The 24,986-nt window shown below is 54.6% G+C and overlaps 1 protein-coding gene across 1 annotated transcript; it reads left to right on the top strand.

Moving 5' to 3' along the window:
* Positions 1 to 6,646: 6,646 nt before the first annotated feature.
* On the top strand, positions 6,647 to 23,714 carry LRRC38 (leucine rich repeat containing 38). Its single transcript, XM_028155610.2, is given in 3 exon segments — positions 6,647 to 6,685; positions 6,687 to 7,293; positions 22,812 to 23,714. Coding segments are annotated over 3 exon segments (900 nt in total). The 3' UTR covers positions 23,066 to 23,714.
* The last annotated feature ends 1,272 nt before the right edge of the window (positions 23,715 to 24,986 follow it).

Below are 24,986 nucleotides of genomic sequence, written 5' to 3'. Positions count from 1 at the left end.
AGGGCATGATGGAAAGAGGGTTTGTGTGAGGCTCAAAGGTGGGCACGATGAAGCCATTTATGGGGTGCTATGTGCTTCTGAAGGAGTGGAAAAGAACTAGAAGTGTGTTTGGAGGAGCCCAAAGTCCCCGACTATTTCAGGGGTACAGCTGGAGCAGTTTGTGCTCCACACACGAGCGCTTTCCCTCTGCAGGAGCAGAGCCCAGGCCTCCTCGGGAGGGATGAAGGTCCTTGCTCCTCCGGAAGGGATGGATGGGCATCTCCGGGTGAGAGACCACTGGGAGCTACTGAGAAACTGCTAGGCTACTTGAGAAGCATCATTTATAGGTAACAGTTAGCTAATTAATTAAACATTTCTTGAGTGCCTATTATATTCTAGGGCTGATTCTAGGAACTTGGACAATGTAGAACTCATAGAAGTTTCATCTTAGTAGGGGGAAGGTAGGATAAATAACGAACAAACAAGCTAGGAATTCCAGGTGGTAATAAATGCTTTGAAGAAAATAAAACAAGGATGTAGCATAGAGAGTGACTGGGAGAGGGGAGGCCAGGGAAGGCCAGGCTGAGGAGGTGACATTTGGGCCGAGAAAACCTGAATGGCCAAATGGCACCAGCTCTTCCAAGAGCTGGGGGAAACGTGTTCCAGCCAGACCACAGAACAGGTGAAGGTCCTGGGGCAGGAACCAAAGTGGTGAATGAGATAGGTGTACGGAAGGACTAGAGTGGCTGGAGGGTGGGGAGCCAAGGGCAGAGTGAAAAAAAGGGGTGGGAGAGGCATGTCGGGTCAGACCACTCAGGGTCTGGTAGGATGTTATTTCACGTGCTACAGTGTATTAGCTAGTTACTGCTGTGTAACAAATGACCCCAACTTTTAGCAGTTTGGAACAAAACTCTTTTTTTTTTTAAAATATATTTTATTGATTTTTTACAGAGAGGAAGGGAGAGGGATAGAGAGCCAGAAACATCGATGAGAGAGAAACATCGATCAGCTGCCTCCTGCGCACCCCCCACTGGGGATGTGCCCGCAACCAAGGCACACGCCCCCGACCGGAATCGAACCTGGGACCCTTCAGTCCGCAGGCCGACGCTCCATCCACTGAGCCAAACCGGTTTTGGCTCTTTTTTTTTTTTTTTAATCTCACAGTTTCTGTGGATCAGGAATCTGGGCATGGCTTCGCTGGGTTCTCAACTTCAGGGGCTCTCCGTGACTACAGTCCAGATGTTGGCTGGGCTGCAGACATCTCAGCGTTTGACTTGGAAGGCTCTACTTCACACTCACGTGATTGTTGTCAGGATTCAGTTCCTCACGGCTATTGATCTGAGGCCGTTCTCAGTTTCTCTCAGGCAGGCCTTTCCAATGCGGGCAGCGTGCTTCATCAAAGCACGCAAACTAAAGAGGCAAGAGAGAGAGAGTCTGATAGCAAGGCAGAAGCCATCGTCTTTTGCAACCTAATCGCGGACATGGCATTGGTCATCTTGGCCATATTCTATTCATTAGAAGCAAGTCACACAATGGGTTTCGCCCTCACTAAAGGAATACCAGCAGGTGGGGGTCACCTTAGAAATCTGCCTGCCACACACAGGAAGCCACTGGAGGTGTCCGAGCAGGAGATGACATGGCCTGATGTACCTTGTCAGAGGATCACTCCGGCATTAGGAGTATGAGTGGCAGGTGGACAAGAGAGGACACTGGAAGGCCAGTGGGGACTTCAGGAAAAGATGATGCCAGCCGGGACTAAGAGGGTGACTATGGAGAGGCAAGGAAGGGGGTCCGAGGGGCCTCGTCAATGGACAGGAGGCAGGGGCCAGCGAGGGGGAAACAGATGACTCCTGGGCTGGCTGTGACATGCGCCTCCTGCCGGTGGGATGAGCGTGCCTTGGACTCTCGGGACGTGCGCTCTGTGATTGTCTCCTCCTGGGAGAGACAGGGTGACACCATCGCCGACCTCCTCCAGCCCTACCCGAGGTCACACGTTTGCTGGATGGCTGGCTCACCTGAGGAGCACTGGCCGTGAGCAGAGAACAGATGTCGCCTTGTGCCGGGCTGAGGGACCGACCCCATGCCCTCAGTCAGTCTGCCCATGCTCAGAGCAACCAAGCCAGCGGGGGGGGGCGGGGCGGGAGGGCGCTCACCTATAGCTGTGCTCACAAAGGCAGGAAAGAGCTAAGGGGTGTGTCTGTGTCCATCTGTCCCTCTGTCTCAGGTGGGACTGGGTTCAGGGCAGGAAGAGTTACTAAAGCTCACCCTTGAATGTTAGGGCATCTTTAACAAATAAACTCCAGAGAGACAAACACAGTCTTTACCTCCACGAAATCTTTACCTGTTATAGGCGAACAGATAGAGAGAACCTGATCACTTTTTAAAAATACGTTTTTTTAAAATTGATTTCAGAGTTGAAGGCAGAGAGAGATACACACATCAGTGATGACAGGGAATCATTGATCAGCTGCCCCTTGCACACCCCACACAGGGGATCGAGCCTGCAGCCGAGGCATGTGCCCTGACCAAGAATCGAACCCGTGACCTTCTGGTTCATAGACTGATGCTCAACCACTGAGCCACGCCAGCCGGGCAAGAGCTTGATAATGATGTGGCTACTATTTGTTGTGTCAGTCTCACTGCTAAGCACTCATACATATCTCAATGAATCCTCTTAGCAACCCAGTGATGCAGGCATTTCCCACTTCCCAGATGGGAAAACTGAGGGTGACAGAGCCAGTGAACGGGAGGACCAGGATGTGACCCGGGTCTGTCTGACTCCAAGCCCACGTTCCTAACCACACCACCACCCTGCCCCCCATTAAGGCTGGTTGCATATTCATCTCCTGCCCCCAGGAGTAAAACGGGGCAGCAGCTTTTATTCTCAAGAGTGGGTCCCCGCTTGCCAGAGAGGAGCAGGGCAGAAGCGTGTTTTACTGCGGCAGCAGAGGGTGCCCCCTGGTGGTGGCAGCGATGAAGAGCAGTGGGTGGGAACATGCGGAGCCTGGGTTTAGCTAACTTGATTGGGGGTGGGGTGGGGGAGATGGACACAGAGACAAAGCTGTGTCCATAGAGACTGGGTTCATCGAGTCAGCTTGCCCCAGGCAAAGGGCCAAAGTGCATCTCCTTTCCTGGAGCCCATGGGGTGTTCTCGTGGCTCCTACCTAGGTCAGCCAGGCGCTCATCACGTCGGTAACCCAAATGACATCACCCCCCACCAGCCACACTCACCACTCACACCTAGTGTCGGCAGCTGCATTCATACTCCTGCGTGTGCCATACCGGCATCATCTTGTTTATAATTTAGGGCCTAGAATGTTGGCTAATTTAGAGGTCAGTCTGACTGGGTTGTTTTTGCTTACAGGGGCCAGGCTCCACATGGGGGATTTCCTGGGTACCCCTGTCCGCACAGCTCCCCAAGGCTCCACGGGGAGTCGGACGTGGGCCACTTACAAGACGAGACAGGAAGTGCTCTGTAGCTGGGGGAGCACAGGGCAGGGGTGGGGACTCAGCTTGGCCAGCTGGGGGAGGCGTGATGTCAGCTTTGAAGACATCAGGACACCCTGGGCGTTGGCCACACCCCCGTTTTGAGCCTCTTGAATGAGAATCACAAACTGTGTCGATTCTGGGAATAAATACAAGCCCGGAGCTGACCAGCCGAGCCTCTGAAGGTCCCTCCAGTCACCTGCACGGTTTCTTCATGCTGATGGCGAGCTGTGAGAGGCCCCTTCCCGGGAGGGAGCCGGGGAGTGCAGCAGCTGGGGTGTCAGGATGCCTGTGTTCTATTTCCAGCAGCTGTCACTGGCTCACCGTGCGACCTTGCTGAGGTCACAGCCACGCTCTCCTTGCAGGGGAAAACAGAGGGGGCAAAGCTCGCATTTTCCCAAGCGATGGGACTCCTGGAAGATGGGGTCCTCCCTGCTCCCCACGAACCTCAGCCACGTCTGGTCCTGCTGACATGGGTGAAAAAATGCTTCAGTTTGAATTCGGGGGACTTTGGGGGGACGCCCAAAGCAAGAAGCAAGGAGCTCCTGCCACAGCAAGCCGTATGGCCACTTGCACATGCAGCCTGTCCCAAACATTTTTCAGATCACGTTCCACAGCACTGGTTCCCACATGGGCCTCGAGCCGCCTGTGGCCGGGGGGAGGGGGCGGAGGTGGAGGAGGAGAGAAGGCATTTTCTCTCTAGTTTCAAGATGAGGGCATCAAGGCCGAGAGAGAGTGGCTCTTCTCAATACTTTCATGACCAGGGACCCCTTTTATTATTTTACTAACCATGCACCCCCCTGTCGGCAAGCCCTTGCTAAATGCTCTGCATTTATTAAGTAGAAGTTCAGCTCTGTTTTCATTCATCTAAGTCACCCATGAGCGCCGGTTTCTGCTCAGCACCAGAGAACTAGGGCTACCCCGAGCCCATTGCCCAGAATGGCAGCATTTACTCCGGGTGACTCCCTCAGGGGTGAAGGCCCAGTTTCCACCACACTGTTTGAAATCCTGAAAAGAGTTTACCCTCAAGGAGGCCAGGGACCCCGGGCCGGGAAGTATTCCCCAGAGAGGTCCAGTGGCCCAGGAGAGGCACTGTGGCTAGCGGTGGGGCCGGGGCCGGGGCCAGGGGCCCGACTCCCAGGCCAGGGCTCCAGCCAAGCAGCCCACTGGGCAGGGCTGTCCACACTCAGACACACAGGCACAGGGCGCACACGTGCAAGACAGCAGCCCGACCGAACGCAGGCCAGCCGAAGCAACGATGCCGAGGGCTCCGGCCGTAATCAACAGGCTCCCCTAACACAGTGGTGAGCGGCGGGAACCAGGCCCCAGACTGCAAAGGTGGAGGCCCAGATCATTACAATGTGTCGTGTGTGCAGTGGGCACTCTCACCCACTCTGGGGGGACTCAGACCATTGCTCTGGCACCTGCTCTTCAAGAGGAGGAGACAGACCAGAGAGCGGGCTGAGCCCCTGCAGCTGGGGACCCCGGAAGAGAGGAGACACCCCCCAGAAGCCTCAGGGGGTCTGGCATGGAGGCCTGGCATGTAGGCAGGGAAAGAGCTGCAGGATCCCCAGTGGCTCAGAGCTCCCCTCCCCCCTGCTCCCCAGGGCTCCTGAAACTCCTTATCTGTGGAGCCGCTGGCTCAGACCCAGAGGCTCAGGGTTTTGATCCACCCGAAGGCACCAAGACTCCATGTACCTTTGGAAAAAGGCTGGGGCTTAGCTCCGTGGCTTTAGCATCCGAGCCGCCACCAAAGCGCATCGGGGCCAGGGGCCAGGGCAGGGTCTCTGGGGCGGGTTGCCCAACAGCTGTTCCCTGGGTTATTTTGGTCCAGCTTATCAATTCCAGGGTATTTGGACCAAAATAGCCCGCAGCGTGGTGGCTCTGTGGGGACCTCGCCTTAGAAAGTTTCTTAAATAGAGAGTGGGGAGGAGGAGCTTGGCTTGGGGGCGGGGAGGAGGGGAATCTTGTGTCTGAAGCGGAGGTGACCTGCCTTGCTGTCCTTTCAGCCGGGACACCTCCCTGACCTGCTTCCTTGGGGACCAAAGCTGGGAGTTGGTGGGGGTGGGGGGGTGGGGGAGGAGTGAACATTAAGAGGGAAGAGATCGGGTGGGGGGTGGCAATGGTAAAATATGTACACATATAATACCTTAATAAAAAAAATTGGGAAAAAAAATAATAATAAATAAATATAAATATAAAAAAAAAAAAGAGGGAAGAGATCATTTTTTAATTCGGGTTCTTGACCCCGTGGTGGTCCTCCATAGCTGCTGACAGACTGTTTCCCAATTTTACGGAGGGGGCGCAGGGGGTCCAGAGAGGTGAGGCCGCAGGACACGGAAGCCAGGCCTCCGTACCCCAGGCCACACCCCTTCGGTTGGGCCTCCCAGACCAGCAGCAGCTCAGCACTGGCCGCTGCACGTTCCTGAGGAGCAGGGACCAACGTGGAAAGTGCTGACTGGCCTTGGACTTCCTTTGGCCACAGCGGGGCGTCGGGGCGGCTGCCAGCCTCGAGGACCCCGCCGGCCTCGCTGAGATTCGGGTAGGGGTCCGGAGGGAGGAAGAACAGCCACCCCTCTGGGGCCCTGCCCAACCCCATGGGCAGCCCGGGTCGCGGCTCCGCCAAGAGCCTGCCGGGATTGCTCCGGGCGCCGGGCCACAGTGACCCGGGCTGCGCTCCCTTTGGCAGCGGGGTGGCGCGCGGGGAGCGTGCTTTGGCACCTGGCGGGCGTGGGGGCACCGGGCTCGGGGCCCTGGACACCGCCTGGGCTGGGATGCGCTCGGTAACCGAGCTTAGTCGTCGAGGGCTCCTGGCCGAGCGCACACGACAGCTCCGATTATCAGGTCCCCGAAGTAAGCCGTCCCGGTGGGGCCGCATTTGGCTACCGCATTTGGCGACCACCACTTGGCCACCCCGTCTCTCCCCTGGGATTTAACAGCGGGTTAATTTCCTGTCCTGGGAAATCCTTCTCGAGTGTCCCTCGCCCCTCCCTCCCGGTCCCCCCCCCCTCTTTTTCCCCCCTCCCGCTCCGTCCCTTCCGCTCCCAGCTCCCCAAGTCCGCTCTCGCTGCGCTCTCTCGCCCCCGCGCGCCCGGGCGCACGCCCTCCCCGCCCCGGCCGCCCTCCGGCTCCCAGCGCCCGGCCGTCCCGAGAGCCGGTCCGCGTCGCCGCGGCTCAGGCCATGCGCCCCCGCACCGCCCCCCGCGCCCCCGCGGGGCGCCGCCGCCGCCGCGCTCGGGCTCTGCAGCCTCCTGCTGCTGCTCCGGCCCGGGCGCGCCTGCCCCGCGGGCTGCGCCTGCACCGACCCGCACACCGTGGACTGCCGCGGCCGCGGGCTGCCCAGCGTGCCCGACCCCTTCCCCCTGGACGTGCGCAAGCTGCTGGTGGCCGGCAACCGCATCCAGCGCATCCCCGAGGACTTCTTCATCTTCCACGGCGACCTGGTCTACCTGGACTTCAGGAACAACTCGCTGCGCTCGCTGGAGGAGGGCACGTTCCGCGGCTCGGCCAAGCTCGCCTTCCTCGACCTCAGCTACAACAACCTGACCCAGCTGGGCGCCGGCGCCTTCCGCTCGGCCGGCAGGCTGGTCCGGCTGAGCCTGGCCAACAACCGCCTGGAGGGCGTGCACGAGGCCGCCTTCGAGACCCTGGAGTCGCTGCAGGTGCTGGAGCTCAACGACAACGACCTGCGCAGCCTCAGCGTGGCCGCCCTGGCCGCGCTGCCCGCGCTGCGCTCCCTGCGCCTGGACGGGAACCCCTGGCTCTGCGACTGCGACTTCGCCCACCTCTTCACCTGGATCCAGGAGAACGCGTCCAAGCTGCCCAAAGGTGAGCCGGGCGGGGGAGGGAGGAGGAAGGGGCTGGGCGAGGCCCCCGCAGCCCGGGGGCCTGGGGTGGAGCCCGGAAGAGGTCTGGGTGCTCAGGAGTGACGTCAGGGCACTGGATGAGAGTTGCTCCCGGCTGTAACCTCGCAAGTTCCTAGCCTGAACTTTTTCTGGGAGTCTGCTGGGGAAAGGGGCTGTGGAGGGACACTGGATTCTCCAGAGTTTCTGGGTCCTGATGCTATACTCCGCCTCCCTCCCCCCCTCCTTCTCCAACAACCCACTTTCCAGAGTTAGAGATCTGTCATTTCTCTGTCACCCGTGACCGAAATCACCTCATGGGCCTCTGGGTCCTAGTACCGGTGGGTGTGGGTTACTTAACCCCTTCTAAATGGAACGCGCCCTCCTGATAGGAAACAGCTGATCGCATTCTCACTACCCAGCAGCCCCCAGGGCCTGAGCAGGTGTGTTTCTCAGCTCCCAGCTGGCCCTTCTCTCTAAAGGGGTGAGGATATTCCTGGTGAGGGACAATGGCAGCTCGCGAAGAGCCAGGTTCTGTGATTTTGCAGCCCAGATGCGAAATCGCCCAACAAAAATGTGAGCAGGTGCGCCGTTCACTTTCCTGGTGCGCCTTTCCCGAGGTGACAGGGACATGCACCCCCACCTGCAGACAGGAGCACCGGGCCGGGCAGTTACGGCCCCCGTGAAGGCCAGCGGGAAGGAAGCAAAGGCAGAGCTGAGAAGGAAGGGACCTCAGCACCCACAGGGATGAGCCCCAGACAGGGAGCAGGCGGAGTGTCCTTGCCCTCAGGGATCCCAGCCTTCCACGTGGGGCCCAGCAGGGGCCTCCAGAGCCTGGCTCCACCTCCACCTCCACCTCCACCTCCACCTCCACCTCCACCTCCGGCGTGTCCCTAAGGCTCTGGGTAGAACAGGAGCCAGAGCTGTGTGGCACACATTATAAAAGCTGACATCGATACGGACTTAGCTTCTGTAGATCCTTTTTCCATGTACTGAGGATTCAGGGTGTTGCTCTGGATCCTGTGCTCACGCACTCATTCCACACTAACTAAGCACCCACCCCAGGCAGGGCCAGTCTCTCCTCACAGGCACAGGCCCCTGAGCTGCCACTTTAAGCCCAGGCAGGCTCTCTCCCATAAAAAAGCCCTAAAAGATACAGACTCCCCAGCTTTATTTATTTTTAAAATATTTTTATTGATTTCAGAGAGGGAGAGAGAGATAGCAACATCAATGATGAGAGAGAACCACCGATCGGCCACTTCCTGCACGCCCCCCCACTGGGGACCGAGCCCGCAACCCGGTCATGTGCCCTTGACTGGAATTGAACCTGGGACCCTTCAGTCCTCAGGCCGACGCTCCATCCACTGAGCCAAACTGGCCAGGGCCAGACTCCCCAGCTTTAAACTTTGCCTTCCTTCAAGGGCCGGGCTCCCCAGACGCTCCCCACCACAAGCTGCCCCGGAGGCCGGAAGACCTCACTGTGGAATGGGGGTGTGCCTCGGTTCTGATGGTTTCCGCCTCTGCTTCCCCACGGACTTGGCATCTTTATCCCCACGGTTAACTGAGCTGATATAACGGGCTCTCGTGGGCATCCGCGTGAGGGCTAGGTGTTATGGGGTCAGGATCTGTAGGTTTCAGCCTCTGTGCTGCCATCGATGGCTGTGACCTTGAACGGGCCACCTGTCCTTCAGCCTCATGTTCTCATCTCTGAAGTACTGTGGTTGGCCTCTGAGGTCTCTACAGGGACCTTGGTTTGGAGTCTGAAGACACAGGCTTGAGTCCTCGCTTAAACCTGGGTGACTCTGGGTGGGTCACTTAACTTTGTTTGAGCCTCATCTTCCTCCTGCTTGAAACTGGCACCTGGAATGCTGTGTAGTCGTCTGACCTGGTGATTTTCGGGATCAAAACCAGATCATGTCGGTGGAAGGAAGGAGCGGTGTGAATGTAGAACGTCATTTCTCCCAGATGTGTGATGCTAGCAAGTCTCCGACCTCTCTGAGCTTCCGTTTCCCGACCTCTAACCTCAGCACGCAGTGCCCGAATCCCACACCGTGTTTACCTGAGATCAGCTCCATCCAGGGCCCAGGCATGCTTAGCACAGGATGGGTGCTCTGTAACCTCAGGCACCCCCTCCCTCCTTCTCCTGCACTTGTGCAGGGCAGAGTGGCTGAGAGCCCGGACTCCGGCACTGAGCTGCTGGGTTCAAATCCTGCCTCTGCTTCTTACTAGTTGGGTCACCTGCCGTACCCCAGTTTCCTCATCTGTAAAATGAGGATGATGCTCGTACCCACCTCAGGAAGGGCGCACGCAGGTCCCTGGGGGAGGACTGAATAGCTAAGGTCCCTCTTCCACTTCCCTTTGTGGCCACAGCCACGTGTGGCCCACAGACTAGGGAAGTGAAGGGAACTAATTCTCATGCCCAGCGACCTTGACATGGGCAGCAGTAGGGAGGGAAGGCGGAGAGGAGTGGGGATCAGGGGCACAGTTACACAGGTGCACATGCTATGCCTTAGGTCTGCTCACCTGGCCCCTGCCTGGGGCAGCTTCCTGGGAAGGCCATTCTGAGCTCGGCTCGGGCCCTGTGGGCAGACCCTGCATGGAGTCCTCTCTAGGAAAGGGGAGTCAGGCAGGTGGGGTGCTCACCAGTTGGACCTGCCAGGTCTCCTGCCAGGCTGGACCCTCGGCTCTCTGGGGGTCCCTGCCCCCATCTCCTAGTAATCCCACTCTCCTTTTCTGACGTCAGACACTTGGAGAGCCTGGTTTGGTGGGAAGAGTGAGGACTTCTTGTCATACTGACAAAATAGTAGTTCAGCCAAAGCGACCGAAGCTGATTACTTTCTCCCCTGGTGACTCCAAGGTGACCCTATTGCTTTTTCTTTAAAATGGAAGCAGTTTTTTCTTCCGGAGGATGAAATAGCAGGCTCCACGCAGACTCGGGAGCTGTAGAAAAGTCTCCTAAAGAAATGGAAAGCACCCAGGAGCCCACCACTCTCCGAGGTTTTCTGTATTTAATTGGGTTTTATTCTTAAGCACATACATATTTTTTAAACAAATTGATACTAGATTATACACCTTATTACTGATTTTGTGTCTCTTATTGAGCTGTGAGAGTTTCCTGTCTTTGCATGTCAACAGAACATACAGGTTTCAGGGTGGGTTTCTGAGTGACAAGATCTGTATACTGCATCCTGTGCCCACCACCCAAAGTCAAGTCTTCTCCTGTCACCTTATATTAGGACCCCTTCTCCTTCCGCCCCCTTCCCTCTGGCAACCACCACACTGCTGTGTGTGTTCACGAGTTTCAGTTTTATATCCCACATCTGAGTGAAATCATATGGTTCTTAGCTTTTGAAAATTTAACTTTTAATGGCCACGCAATGGGTCATTTTATCAATCTATTAACTGGCCTGTCTCCTGTTAGAAGCATGGGTAGATGCCTTATTTTTGTCTACAGACAATGCTGAACGGAACATCCTCATGCATGTAGAGGAAAAGCTCTGGGAATTTCTTTGGGGTGGATTTTTTGAGGTGGGAACACAGAGTGAAAGTCTATGTTTATTTTAAATCTCTGGAGTCATTTTTGCCTAATTGCGTCCCAGACAGGGGACACTGGTGGCCAGTAGAGAGTCCCCGTGCCCCCCCCTTCCCCAGCTTTATTCTTTTTAAACATTTGACTGGCAGAGTAATCTGTCCCCTCATTGCTTTCATTGGCATCGCAGTTTTGCTCCCCAGCGGAGCGAACATTCTGTGTGTTTATCCAGCCCCTGGCGGGGCTGACCGAGGTCTCACCCTGCCTTTGACAGGTCTGTGCACGCCTGTGTGCCACGGGCTACTGCATTTTTAATTTGCCTCTTAATTAGAGTTGAGTCCCCGGGTGTCACCTTTCTCACAATTACTTGTGTCCAGGGCCAGGTGTCGGCTTCTACGGGCGCCACGGTCTGGAGCTCCGGGGAAGAGGCCACTGTGTACATGGGCCGAGGTGACCTCGCCTCGTCTGCTCCCTGGACAGCCTGCTCCCAGGGTCCTGCTGTTCCATCCCAAACACCGGCCCTTTCTGAAAGCATCACATTCATCATGTCACTCTGTCGCTTCACTCACAGGGTGACCTTGTTGCTGGGAAACAGAGGACAGTGGTCCTACCTTCCTGCCCACCCAGGACAGCCCGGGGCACGTGGTTGGGGATTTGCTCTGGAGAGGCCAGGACCACTGTTCTCTGGGTGACCCTGCACCAGCTGACCCAGATTCCCAAGGGGGAGGCCCTTTTAGCCAAGTGGCCGTCCAACTCCCGCTGTCCCAGAATCTTGTGGTTTCCAGTGTAATTGGGATGAGGTGCTTGGAAGGCTGTGTCGCCTTCAGGCTGGAAGGGTGTTGAGGGCCCCACGTCGTGTGGGTTGTCGTGAGTACCTGGATCTGGCACATTCACGGTTACATGAGCCAAGTCTCCAATTCGCATCAAAGTGACAAGATCTGTATACTGCATCCTATGCCCACCACCCGAAGTCAAGTCTTCTCCTGTCACCTTATATTAGAACCCCTTCTCCTTCCGCCCCCTTCCCTCTGGCAATCACCACACTGCTGTGTGTGTTCACGAGTTTCAGTTTTATATCCCACATCTGAGTGAAATCATATGGTTCTTAGCTTTTGAAAATCTAACTTTTAATGGCCACATAATGGGTCACTTTATCAATCTATTTAACTGGCCTGTCTCCTGTTAGAAGTATGGGTAGATGCCTTATTTTTGTTGTCTACAGACAATGCTGAGCGGAACATCCTCATGCATGTAGAGGAAAAGCTCTGGGAATTTCGCTCCCGGGGTCGCAGCGGAGTGCACACCTCCGGTCCTGGGGACCATCCCGGGCTCCTGCCCTCAGGTCCTCGCCCAACTGTTACGTCCCGGTTCTCACCTTTTCTTCTAACTTTCTGGTTCTCACTTAGCTCCCCCCTCCACCGCTCTGGGCACCCCGAGGCTGAGTTGGGAGCCTGCCCTGTGCACTCTCATTGGATCCTGTGCTACCTCCATGACCCCTGCTTGATAGTGGCAATTCATGAGTCTGGCCTGTTTCAAGGACAAAATGTGTCTCGTTTCCCCTTGAATCCCCAGCAGCTAACACAGCATAAGGTGTGTTTGGAAATCTCCCATGGCTTCCATTGTACTTAAACCCAGATTCTTCCCATGGCCCACAAGCTTCCCCCCTCCCCCCTCCCTCCTTGTCCAAGCCCATCCCAACGTCATGGATGACAGGGAGGGATGAACAGGGTCCTGAGGAGAGAGGGAAGGTAGCATCACTGAGCAGAGATGGGGGAGACACCAAGTCCAGTTCTATGGCTTGGAAGAAATTGTTCCCTGAGGAGAGGTCAGGTGAGTTCCGAGATGACCAGTCTCTGAGTGAGCCCCGGCAATACTGAGAGCACTGTGGTGTCATGAAGAGAGGGTAGGCTTTGTGGACAGGCCTGCCTTTACATCAAGACCCTCTCAGACAAGCTGTATGACTTGGGGCAAGTCACACAGCTCCTCTGAGCCCCTGTCTCTGCATCTAAAGAGTACCCCGCATTGTACACCCGCGCTCAAGAGCCAAAGGTGGAAGCAACCCAAGTGTCCATTGACGGATGAATGGGTGAGCAAGATGGGGCTCACCCATACGGTGAGGTATCATTCAGCCTTAAAGAAAGGAAATCCTGACACCTGCTACAGCGTGGACGAGCCTTGGGGTAATTGTGCTAAGCAAAACAAGCCGTTCACAAAGGGACAAATAGTGTATGAGTCCACTTGTCTGAGGCACCTGAAAGCAGTCAGATGCGTAGAGACAGGAAGTAGAATGGTGGCTGCCGGGGCCTGGGGGAGGGGAGAAATGGGGAGTTAGTGTTTAATGAGGACAGAGATTCAAGTTTATAAGGTGAGAGTTGTTCCGGAGATGGATGGTGGTGATGGTTGCACAACAGTACTGAATGCCACTGAACTGTACACTTAAAAATAACTCAGATGGTAAATGTTATGTTGTTTATGCTGTGGTATTTTACTACAATTAAAAAATGTTTTGATGGGAGTAGAAAAATAAATTACCTTAAGGCAGGGCACCTCAGCCCAGCACCATTGACATTATAAACTGGCTAATTCTTTGCCTTGGAGGTTGTCCTTAGCAGCATCCTTGTCTTTTACCCACTCAATGCCAGAAGCACCCCACCCAGGAGTGACAAGTGAAAATATCTCCAGACATCACCAAATGCTCCCTTCGGGGGAAAATCACCCCGGGTTGAGAGCGGCTGCTCTGAAGGGTTGTTGAGAAAGAGGATTAAGTGAGATGATAATGGTAAAGTACTTATTATAGTTCCTGATAAATAGTGGGAATTTCCATAAATAGCACTTCCTTGAAGAATGTAAAATCATGATCCACCATGGCATTGGAGGGGACCCACTAACACACATGCCCCTTTTCAACCCGAGGATGTTCCTGTTGCTTCTTCCAGCAAGCCCATCATAAGAGATCAACTTGGGACTCTGTATTCAGAAGGGCAGGTCCGGGAGGGAGCCACAGTGGGTGTCTCAGAGCACCCAGAGACAGCATGGAGCATTGATTGCCGTGATCTGTGGGAGGTCCCAGACTCACAGGGCCACTTAGATTTCCTCACACTGGCTGTGTCAGAAGATTCTCTCTGACCAGATCATCCTATATACCATAATAAAAGCCTAATATGCAAATTGTTTGGCCAGGAGTTCGACTGCTAGCTATGACGTGCGCTGACCACCAGGGGGCAGTGAAGAACATAGCAGGCATCAGCACTGGCAGCAGGTAGCAGTGGAGGCGCTGCCGGCCCAATGGGCCCTGATGAGAGCAGGACCAGGGTGGGATGGTGGAGCAGGTGAGGGGGCAGTGCCAGGCCACAGTGGGGTGCCAGGTGGGGCTGTGGGGCTGCAAGACTAGGGGCGTGAGTTGGGGCCCGATCCCTGTAGGCCACCCCAAGGGACCCCACCTGTGCATAAATTTGTGCACCGGGCCTCTAGTCAATAATAATGAGACACAGGTTGGTACCCCAGGCACTTGGCCCAGGACCCAACTCATAGCAAGCATCTGTTATTGATAATTGAGGTGGTGGCAGAAATGGTGGAGGTTGGCGTCATGGTGGAGATGGTAGACATGGTGGAAGTGGGCATGGAGATAGATGGTGGACATGGAGGAGGTGGAGGACATCATGGTGAACATGGGGGAGGTGGGCATCATGGTGGAGATGGTGGACACAGGGGAGGTGATGGAAGTAGCAATGACAGTGACGGTGGAGATGCGGGAGTGATGGTGATGGTGGTGGTAGTCGTGGAAAATACATACATGCCACCCGGAGAAGAACACTTTAGACCCTCAGCGACCATCTCTGCTCACTTCCTCCCGGAGGGGGACAGGTTAGGAAAACTGCCTGCAGGTCAGTTGGTTTCCCGCGCCTGTGCATGCGACTGTGTGGCTGTCCTCAGGCTCCGTGGGAGATGGGCCGGAGTGCAGGGTAGCAGACACAAGTCACAGTCCTGGTGCAGGACTCACTCCTCTCTGCTGCCCTCCATGGACACGCTCTGTGGGGCCAGGACCAGGCAGGAGCCCTTGGCCGGTGAACTGTCTGCTGGTACATCTTCCTCTGGTGGACGTCAGCTGACTGTTTAATCAGGAGAAGTGTCCGCCGGCCGAGACAGGGAGGACAGCGGGGAATTTTCCCCACGCAGCAATCGGTATTTAATGAAAGTGATGGAGGGGAACAAAGGTCGGCACTATCGGAAATTAGAGCCGGTGTTCCCAGGCATCCCAGCCCCCAGGAGCAGGAGCAAGCGCGCACACCTCAGGTGCCCCTGTGCGCAGTCTTCCTTCACAGAACGAGCTGTGTTACCCACACCTTCTCCAGATGCTCATAGTCAGCTGAGACCCCGGTGCCCAGAGAGAGCACTGCACAGGGAGTCAGCAGACCTGGGTTCCGCCCCCACTTCCTGTGACCCGAGACAAGTTGCCTGACCTCTCCGGGCCTCCCGTGTGTAAAATATCGTGGGAGTGGTGACAGGGAGGGGCACTAACACGTCAAAGGTGCCCTGCGATCCGAGAGGCTGTGCAGTCGGGAGGCCCCGGCTGAAAGGCTCCCTGTGTGTGCGGAGGGACAGAAGCTGCTCTGTTTCTGGCCCTTTCGGTTTGGAGTCTGGGGGGCGAGTGGGGAGGGCCTGGCAAGCTGCCTCACCAGCCCAGGCTGAGCCTCACTCCAGTGGGCGGCCGAAGAGTGATGGCAGCGGTGAGCTCTGGCTGAGAGCCGTGGGATCCACGCCCAGGGGTCCCTGGAGAACCGGTGTTGGCCCTTCCGCCAGGGCCTGGGCGGGGGAGCCCCTTCCCGGGACGTGTCGCTCCAGCAGGGAGTTGGGTGGAGAGCAGCCACTCTGTCCCTAACGAGCCCGGGTCACCAGGGCCTGCTCACACCTTGGGAAGCCTTGCAAGCTCCCCGGTCTTGGCCGACAGTTCACAGAACAGCCCAAGTGGCCCATGAGCGCAGCAGACGCCGTCCAGAGAAGTGCGAGCTAACTCAACCATATGCCGTTGCACAGCGCGGACTGGCCGAGGCGGAGAGGGACAAAGAGCCGTGGTTGGCGTGGGTTCAGGGCCTCTCTCACAGTCTTCAACTTGCGGGAATGCGTCTTGGGAAACAATTAAGAATGTGTACACGGACGCTCCTCGCAGCTCTGCTTCCAGTCAGAAAAAAACCGCAAACATCCTGGGGTTGGGTAAGTCACGGCTCATCTGCACAGTAAAATACCCGGAGCCGTGACAGCGGACATGTGATCTCTGTATGGGTTAAATGGAGAGATGTTCCTGGTATGGTTAGCCAACAGAGTGGCGGAGTGTATTTCTACTTGGAGGATCTGTGTACAGGTCCCACCAATCTAGAATGGTGTTAGATATGTATTTGTGGGTCCTTCTGTTCCCCTTTTTATTTCTGTTCTGTGTACGCAGGCTTTGTATACAGGATAGGACAAAAGTGGGTTTACTGTTGTTCCAATGGAAAATAATACAATAATTAATAAATAATAGTACAGGAATAAACTCTGTGTTTTGCATACTCACAACTATACTAGTAAACCTACTTTTGCCCACCCCTGAAGTAAGTGGAATTAGGAAAACAAAAAATATATATATTTCTTAAAATATATTTTTACTGATTTCAGAGAAGAAGCAAGAGGGAGAGAGAGAGAGAGAAACTTCAATGATGAGAGAGCATCGTTGATCGGCTGCCTCCCGCACATCCCCCACTGGGGATGGAGCCCGCAACCCAGGCGTGTGCCCTGACCGGGAATTGAACGGTGACCTCGTGGTTCATAGGACGATGCTCAACCACTGAGCCGCACCAGCCGAGCCAACAACGTATTTTGAGTGACAGAAAGTGCTTAGGGGAGCCTGTCGATCTGGGTGAGGCAGCTCCCCGAGGCCAGATCCGGGAAAGGCCCCGAGAGATCCCCTGGCCGGGGGCCCATGCGCTGACAAGGGATGAAAGATTAATCTCCTCTCAGCCTTCCTCTGTGTCATCATCTATTTCAGGAGATTGGCAGCTCTTCACCCTCCCCAGCTCAGGTGTCAGCTGCTGGGAAGAAGTCATTAGGGAAGGGGACAGAGCCCCGAGGGGTGGTGGCGGGCAGGTACTGAGCCCCCTACACAAGGAAGGGGCCCGTCTCTCCCTTGTGTGCCCGGACGGAGAAGGAACGGTGCCCATGGAGGCAGGGCCTCGCTCCCCTCAGCGCGCCTGCTCCCTGAGTCTTCTCCCTGGGAGAGGAGGCCAGCGGCACTGGTCCTTCCCACTCTCTCGGGCCCTGCAGCCACCCCGCACGTACGAGGTTTGGTAGGACAGCTGGCAGAGCGGGGTGATTTGTGGCTGTGGGACAGGTGTCAGCCCATCCTTGAACTCCATCTTCCTCCAATCCGTTGGTTGGACCTTTTGAGTATAAACCATGGCAACCGCCCTAGCTGGTTTGGCTCAGTGGATAGAGCATGGACCTGCGGACTAAGGGTCCAGGTTGGATTCCGGTCAAGGGCATGTACCTGGATTGTGGGCTCAATCCTCAGTGTGGGGCGTGCAGGAGGCAGCTGATCAATGATTCTCTCTCATCATTGATGTTTCTGTCTCTCTCTCCCAGTCTCTTCCCCTCTGAAATCAATACAAATATATTAAAACAAAACAAAACAAAACAAAAAAAATATGTCAGCCAACTCTGGGGAATGCGAGCAAGAAAGGGGCTAATTTCAGGGACATCAGGTAACTCACAAACTGAAGAAACACCAGGGACAGGCTCAGCATAGAATGAGGCAGCTCCACCCTGGCCGCTGCGGCTCAGTGGTTGAGTGTCGACTTACGAACCAGGAGGTCCCGGTTCGATTCCCGGTCAGGGCACATGGGTGGGTTTCCGGCTCCCAGGAGATCTTAGTCACAGGCGGATGGTCTTTTCCTCAACTCCTACCCTTGCCTTTCACTGCCCAGCTGCCTCGGAGACAGACCGGCGACAGGCTCGCTGCCCTGGGGGGTTGCGAACTCAGATGCTTGCGCAGGGGCCAGCCAGGTGGCACGGGTGAGTGAGCAGGCCCCCGGCATGTGTCCCGTCTCGTTACAAAGCCTGACAGTTGTCTCCATGTGACAACATTGCCTCAGGTCCTGATTTAAGTGCTTTTTTAGATTCTTAAAATAAAAGACCTGGTGAGGACAAATGAAAGCACTGGGCAGCCCGAGCGGGGCCCCTGGCTGCGAATATTAGTCTCTTAATCCAGGCCTCAGTTCCCGGCGCTGTCCATCCAGGTACCCGTTTCGGAGCAGCCAGGAGCCCTTCCCCTGACAAGGGCATCCAGAGGCTGTGCCGGCAGCCTGAGCTTCCTGGTGCGTCCAGGTCAGGGCCTGGGCAGGAGGGATGCTGGCGAGCTCTAGGGCCTCCTGAAAGACACTCTGTCTGGAGGGAACGTGTTCTGAGGCACCGGGTGGGGCTGACCTCTGAGACAAGGGGGGTCGGGTGGTGTGGTGGCCGGGGTCAGTCTCGGCTCTGTCATTTCCTGGACAGGTCATTTGACAGCTCAGTTTGATCATCTGTAAAATGGGGACAATTACAGGGGCTCCTCATGGAATGGGCATTAAGGTTAAATAGGCTAATGCGTGTAAAGCCCCAAGGTTGGCGGCCGGCACACGTGGATGCCACGTAAGTATTAACTGAGACGCTGAGGAGATGGAGGGAGAACATTCCAAATCAGGAGGGAAGGTCATGGAGAGCAGCCTCCTCCCCTCCATGTGCCCCACACTTCCTTCCTCTGCCCCTTCCCACCCCCCATCAAGGTCCTGGCTCTCACCTCTCAACTCCTCTGGGCTGTCCCTGGACCGAAGTGCAACTTTTCATTTTCTCTCTTAAAATAGCATTTGTGGCCCGGCCGGCGTGGCTCAGTGGTTGAGCATCGACCTATGAACCAGGAGGTTGTGGTTTGATTCCCAGTCAGGGCACATGCCTGGGTTGCGGGTTCAAACTCCAGTGTGGGGCGTGCAGGGGACAGCTGATCAATGATTCTCTCTCATTGATGTTTCTATCTCTCTCTCCCTCTCCCTTCCTCTCTGAGATCAATAAAAATATAGCCCTAGCCAGTTTGGCTCAGTGGATAGAACATCGGCCTGTGGACCAAAGGGCCCGGGTTCAATTCCGGTCAAGGGCACATACCTTGGTTGCAGGCTCCTCCCCAGCCCGGGCCCTGGTCAGGGCGTGTGCAGAAGGTAACCAATCAATGTGTTTCTCTCACATCGATGTTTCTCTCTGTCGTTCCCTCTCTCTTCCACTTGCCCTAAAAAAATCAATGGAAAAATATCCTTGGGTGAGGATTAACAAAGAATAAATAATTTTAAAAAATATGTCATTTGTGCCCGTGTCCTGATGCCCCTCCCATTAGACTTAAGTCTCTCTCTCCTGTCTTTCTCTACCTTCTTTCTACCTTCTCTGTCTCCCTTCTTTCCTTCCTTCCTCCCTCCCCTCCTTCCTTTTTTCTTTCTTCCGTTTTTGTATCTAGCGTGAAGCCTCATCCATTTTGTTTAATGCATGACTTAGAGAAAGCCATTTAATAACTAAACGTCTGTTTAGTAACGAAGAGTAGCCATGCCTGAGAAGGCTACCCACTTAGCTGAGCATTTCAGCCTAGGGTGGGGGCGGGGGAGGATTCTGTCTCCTTCCCCACTCCCCTCCTGGGGACACGTGGCACTGTCTGGAGAGGAACCCCCCCCCCCCAAAAAAAATTTTTTTTATTGACTTCAGAGAGGAAGGGAGGGGGAGAGAGAGAGAAAAAAACATCAATGATGAGAGAGAATCATTGATTGGCTGCCTCCTGCATGCCCCACACTGGGGATCAAACCCACAACCTGGGCATGTGCCCTGACCGGGAATGGAACCGTGACCTCCTGGTTCATAGGTTGATGCTCAACCACTGAGCCATGACGGCTGGGCTGGAGACATTTCTGATTGTCACAATGGGAGGGGACATGCTACCAGCCTCTAGCAGGCAGAGGGCAGGGACAGTGATAAGCATCCTTCAGTATGTAGGCCTGCCCCCATGTTATAGGGTTATCCAGTCCCAATTGTCAATAGTGCTGAGACTGAGACATTCTGGTCTAAAGTGGGATCCTGCAGGAGAGAAGAGGGAACCCCAAAGTGAGGTGACCCCAACTCCAGAGTCTGCAGCCGGCCTTGAATGGTCTTTGGAAGGTCCTGGCAGCAACGCTCTGCCCCCTCTGCAGGCCTGGCTGACTCTTTGTCCGACTCTTCTTACTTCCCGGCCCCTTGTGTGGAAGCACATCAAGCCGGTGGATCTTATCGTGAAAGCGCCTTCGAGCGTGTTCCGGGGTCTCCCGCCCTGGCTGGGCTCGTGTGCGGCGGTTTTTAAACAGGTCTGTCTCTTCTAGCCACAGAGACATGTGAGGTGACATTTCCTCAAAGCGACACTCTGTACAAATGCCAAACTAATCTCAAGGCACAAAGAACATTGTGGAAAGCGGAATTGGCGTGAGGAGTCGGGGCGGGCTCTGTAGCTGGTGGTGTTTTGTTGTGTTTGCTTTCCAGTTAATGCAGCCCAATGCTCTGTGTCTGCTCAGTTAATGCAGCCCATTGAACAAGGAATTGCACAGCGTTTCTCTGGGTAATGATCACCTCTTACGGCTTGAATGCTATCTTGGCAAATGGTATCTTGGCTTTAGAAACTGCCTGTGCTTCATACCGCTTATTGGTGTCCGTATTGTTTATTGTCATAACACCTTGGGCTGGGTGTGGGGTGGATGTTAAGAGGAGGTGGGTCAAGTCCTGGATAGGTGGCTCAGTTGGTTGGAGCATCATCTTGTATACCAAAAGGTTGTGGGTTTGATCCCCTCTTGGGGCTCATATGAGAGGCAACCAATCAATGGTTTTCTCTCACATTGATGTTTCTCTGTCTCAAAAATCAGTTAAAAATATATGCCCTAAAAAGAAAAGAGGAGGCAGATCAATTGATTTTTCTACTTTTCCATTGAAGAAAAGTGTCCACAAGGAAATCCCAATAGAACACTGTCTTAAAGCTCTCCTGTTCTGTTCAAAGGCATTTAAAATGCTCAAAAGAAATAAATAAAAGTTTGGCTTCTTCTTCTTCTTCTTCTTCTTCTTCAAAAAAAGGAAACAGTCGTAAACTGTAGTCAAGTGGAAGATGGAGAAAACTGCAGAGCTCTGGTCCAGTTAATTCCTTGGGTATAGAAGGTAGGCACTGAGTCTAGGAGGAGGGACTGTGAATCTGGTTGCTAGGCAATGGTTCCCACGGGGAGGAGAGCATCATAGATTGGATATTGACACATGAAAGATGGGCCAGGACAGAAGAAAGGAGGAAGCTCAGCCACTCTTGGTTCCTCTTCTGTTTCTGATTTGGAGAAGGAAATATATGCAAATAAAGACCCCAAAGGGTGGTTGCAGGTTTGTTGTGCAATTAGCAGGGCCACTCTTTGCAGGACAGAAACCAGTTAATTAGCGTGGTGTGAAGAAATTTTCTACTTTCAGGTAATGTTGGAGATGGGTTGAGGGTCAGCTTTTGAATTCAGGAAGCGCTGAAAAAGTGAGCAATGGAAGGTTTTCCCAAGGGTTGAAAGTGTGAGAATAAACAAATCATCTTTTCTGTCAAAGAACAGTTTAGACAGCTGCCATTTTGAACTGTGTGACTTGGCAGCCGCCATGTTGGCCACATGGCTTACAGCTCCCCTAGGGGCCACCATCTTGAAACACCAAAGGCCAGCCCCTCCCTTTCAATTAGCCAATCTCGAAAGACTGTGCACCTGAGCTCCAGTCAAGAGCAAGGGACAGGTCACATGCATCAGGGATTATAAAGCCGAGCAGCCCGCCTGCTCAGTGTGCACGCGCTTCCAGACCATGTGTGTGCACCCTTCTACGTAGAAGTAAAGATGTTTGCCTTGCTGCCTGGCTCCCGAGTATGTTTTGTATTCTACCAGAACCCCTGACTTGGGGAGCTCGCCTTATTTCTAACAAAAGGAAGCCAGATGTAAACAGAGGTCACAGGCAGTTGTGCTTAATGACATATGGTGTTCTTACATCTCTGAGAAGCTGTGTTGCTGAAAGCAAGCTCTATACACTCTCCGAGCTCCAGTTTTCTCATCCGTAGTTGGCATAATAACAGCGCCTACCTCAGAAGATGGTTGTGCGAATTAGAAGTTAATATGTATGTAGCACCTAGAACAGTGTTAGTATTTTGCAAGTGCAATATGCAGGTGAGTTACTACTATTTTGTTTTTCTCTTTTTTTCCACATAAGAAACAGAAGATGTGAGTTCTTTATGCATTTTAATGTCATGCATTTTCTTTGTATCTGAAGTCTATACTTTGTATATAGTTCATATCGTGTATCAGTCGGGATGTACAGATTATGCTTGGTAACACACACTAGCAGCCCCATCCCACGGCATCTGCCCTGCCCTCCATCCCCCCTCCCAGAGGCTGGGTATTACCAGGTCTGGATTAGGGTCTACAGAGATCCTAAACCCTAAAAGTTTATGCTGCCTTCCCGTGGTGACATCCTGAGTGACTCAAAATTAGAAGAGTACCATGGCCAGGCTGGTGTTGCTCAGTGGTTGAACATCGACCTATGACCCAGGAGGTCAGGGTTTGATTCCTAGTTAGGGCACATGCCTGGCTTGTGGGCTCCATCCCCAGTAGGGGGTGTGCAGGAGGCAGCCAATCAATGATTCTCATCATTGATGTGTCTATCTCTCTCTCTCTCCCTCTCCCTTCATCTCTGAAATTAATAAAAAAATATATATATTTTAAAAACATGTCTCCCATCATAGTTACACTGAGGCTTTTAAAAAAGCTCAAATTCCATTCCAATCAACTTCTCCCCTTTTGTTTTTGGGGGGCTGCTTCTGTTTTGCACTTTGCAAGCACTCGCCTTGCCAACTTTTAGGCAATCCCGTGCTACAGCCTAACCCTGTCTCTCGTCCTGCCCGCCCTGCCCAGGCCTCGATGAAATCCAGTGCTCCCTGCCCCCCGAGAACAGGAGGGTGTTCCTGCGCCAGCTGTCGGAGGCCAGCTTCAGCGAGTGCAAGTTCAGCCTCTCGCTCACAGACCTGTTCATCATCATCTTCTCGGGCGTGGCCGTGTCCATCGCCGCCATCATCTCCAGCTTCGTCCTGGCCACCGTGGTGCAGTGCTTCCAGAGGTGCACCCCCAGCAAGGACGCCGAGGAGGAAGACGAGGATGAGGACGACTGAGCCGCCCCTCCCGTTCCTCGCTTCCCAGAAGCCACGCTGGTGGTTCCCCTCCGAGGAGAGAGGGAAATGCTGAGACCCACGCGGTCAGTGCCCTGAGCCGCCCAGAGTAGTGCCTGCTCCACGCCTTGGACCCCGGGAGCGCTCCGGGTGTGACCTGTGACCTCAGAGCGTATAATCCGCAGCCCGAGGAGCTCAGGAAGGCTTCCTGGAGGAGGGGCTGCCGCCCAGCGTTGGGGTGCGTGGGGAGATGATGGAGTCAGGCTTCACAGCTGCCGGCGGGAAACCAGCCCAGGGGACACGAGACTTGCAGCGCTCGCCCACAACGATGACTTTGTGACATCCAGGTCTCCGACCTGGCCTGGGCCATCAGGCCGCACCTCCTTCCTCCCAGGAGGCGGCTGCCCAGACAGTGGGGGTTGGGGTTCAGGTCCCTCTGCCACGTTCGGCTAACATGGCACCGAGGAGAAAGCCAAGAGCCGGCCGGAGGGTGTTTGTTGTTCCATTCTGGTTGGGAAAACGTTTGTGGACAGAAACCAAACCTCGATCCTTCCCCCCGAGGCAGCGGCCCGCAGAGGAAGGACAGTCGCTTTGAACAGCCCGATGGGCTCTGCTCAGAGTCACTCTTCCCTCTGGCGTTTCCCTCCCTGTCCCCAGACCCTGTCCCTGGGTTGCTCCCCAGCCGTCCCCCCTGCTGGCACCGTTCCAGACTCACCAGCTCCAGAATTTGCGCTGAAACCTTCCTGGAGGCCAGGCTCCCAGAAAGCAGGAGGCATCGGACCCACAAAATGGTAAAGTCATGAAACGAACGAACTGGGACTCAGCCTCTGCAAAATCTCCCACCGTGGCCTTAGCGTCTGTGTGTGTGTGTGTGTGTGTGTGTGTGTGTGTGTGTGTGTGTGTGTGACGTGGTTGTGGAGCCGAGGCCGTGCAGGCAGTGGTTTCCAGCGTGTGCAATGCAGCGCTTTGGTTCTGAGACAGTATGGCACCAACAATGTCATGGGCCCAGCGGGGTATGCGAGGCGACACGTGTGAGCAGCACTGGGCCTTGTGGGGACTGACGATGGGGCTCGCGAGAAGCTCCGGGGGTGTTTCTGGGATCACGCCTCCATTGTGTCTCATAATACACTCCTCACGTGACTCCTCCATTGCTCCTTTCCATCTCCTGGGTGTTTGCTAAGCGCCAGGCATTGAATAAGACAGACAGGCCTCTGCTCGCGTGGGCCTCGTATTGTTATGGGTGGAACATAAGCAGGTGAGCAAAACTGAAATTGCAAGCGGTGATGGGCGCCATGAAGGAAATAAGTGAGGCCTTGAGGCAGAGTAACTGCTAGAAGCCACTCAAGAGTGGGAAGTTGGGTGTACTAGCGAGGGTTCTCTAGAGAAACAAAACCAGCAAGAGATATGTATATCCTATCATATCTATCTATCTATCTATCTATCTATCTATCTATCTATCTATCATCTATCTACCTCTCTATCTACCTCTCCATCCATCCATCCATCCATCCATCCATCCACCTACCTACCTACCTATCTATCTTTCTATCCCCTGCAACCTGGGGATATACCCTGACCGGGAATTGAACAGTGACCTCCTGGTTCAGCACTCAACCACCGAGCCAGTTTGGTTCAGTTTTGTGGTGGGTTGAATCCACAGATGCAAAACCTGGGGATTCAGAGGGCTGACTGTATATTTATTGAAAAAAAATCCGCATATTTGTGGACCCATATAGTTGAGACTGGTACTGTTCAGAGGGACCTGTATTTCTGGGGATGGAGTCTCTCTTGGGCTTTAAGTCAGTTTGAACTGGCACCCACTGAGCATCCATCATGTCTGCTGGGGTTCACCCTGACCCTGGACAGTGTTACCTCCACCCACCCTGCTGGGGCTCTTGGCCTGCCCTCCCCAAACCATCCCTTC

Source organism: Eptesicus fuscus, chromosome 9, assembly GCF_027574615.1.
Source record: "Eptesicus fuscus isolate TK198812 chromosome 9, DD_ASM_mEF_20220401, whole genome shotgun sequence".
Lineage (NCBI taxonomy): Eukaryota > Metazoa > Chordata > Mammalia > Chiroptera > Vespertilionidae > Eptesicus > Eptesicus fuscus.
This window is presented reverse-complemented; position numbering and strand designations above follow the sequence as displayed.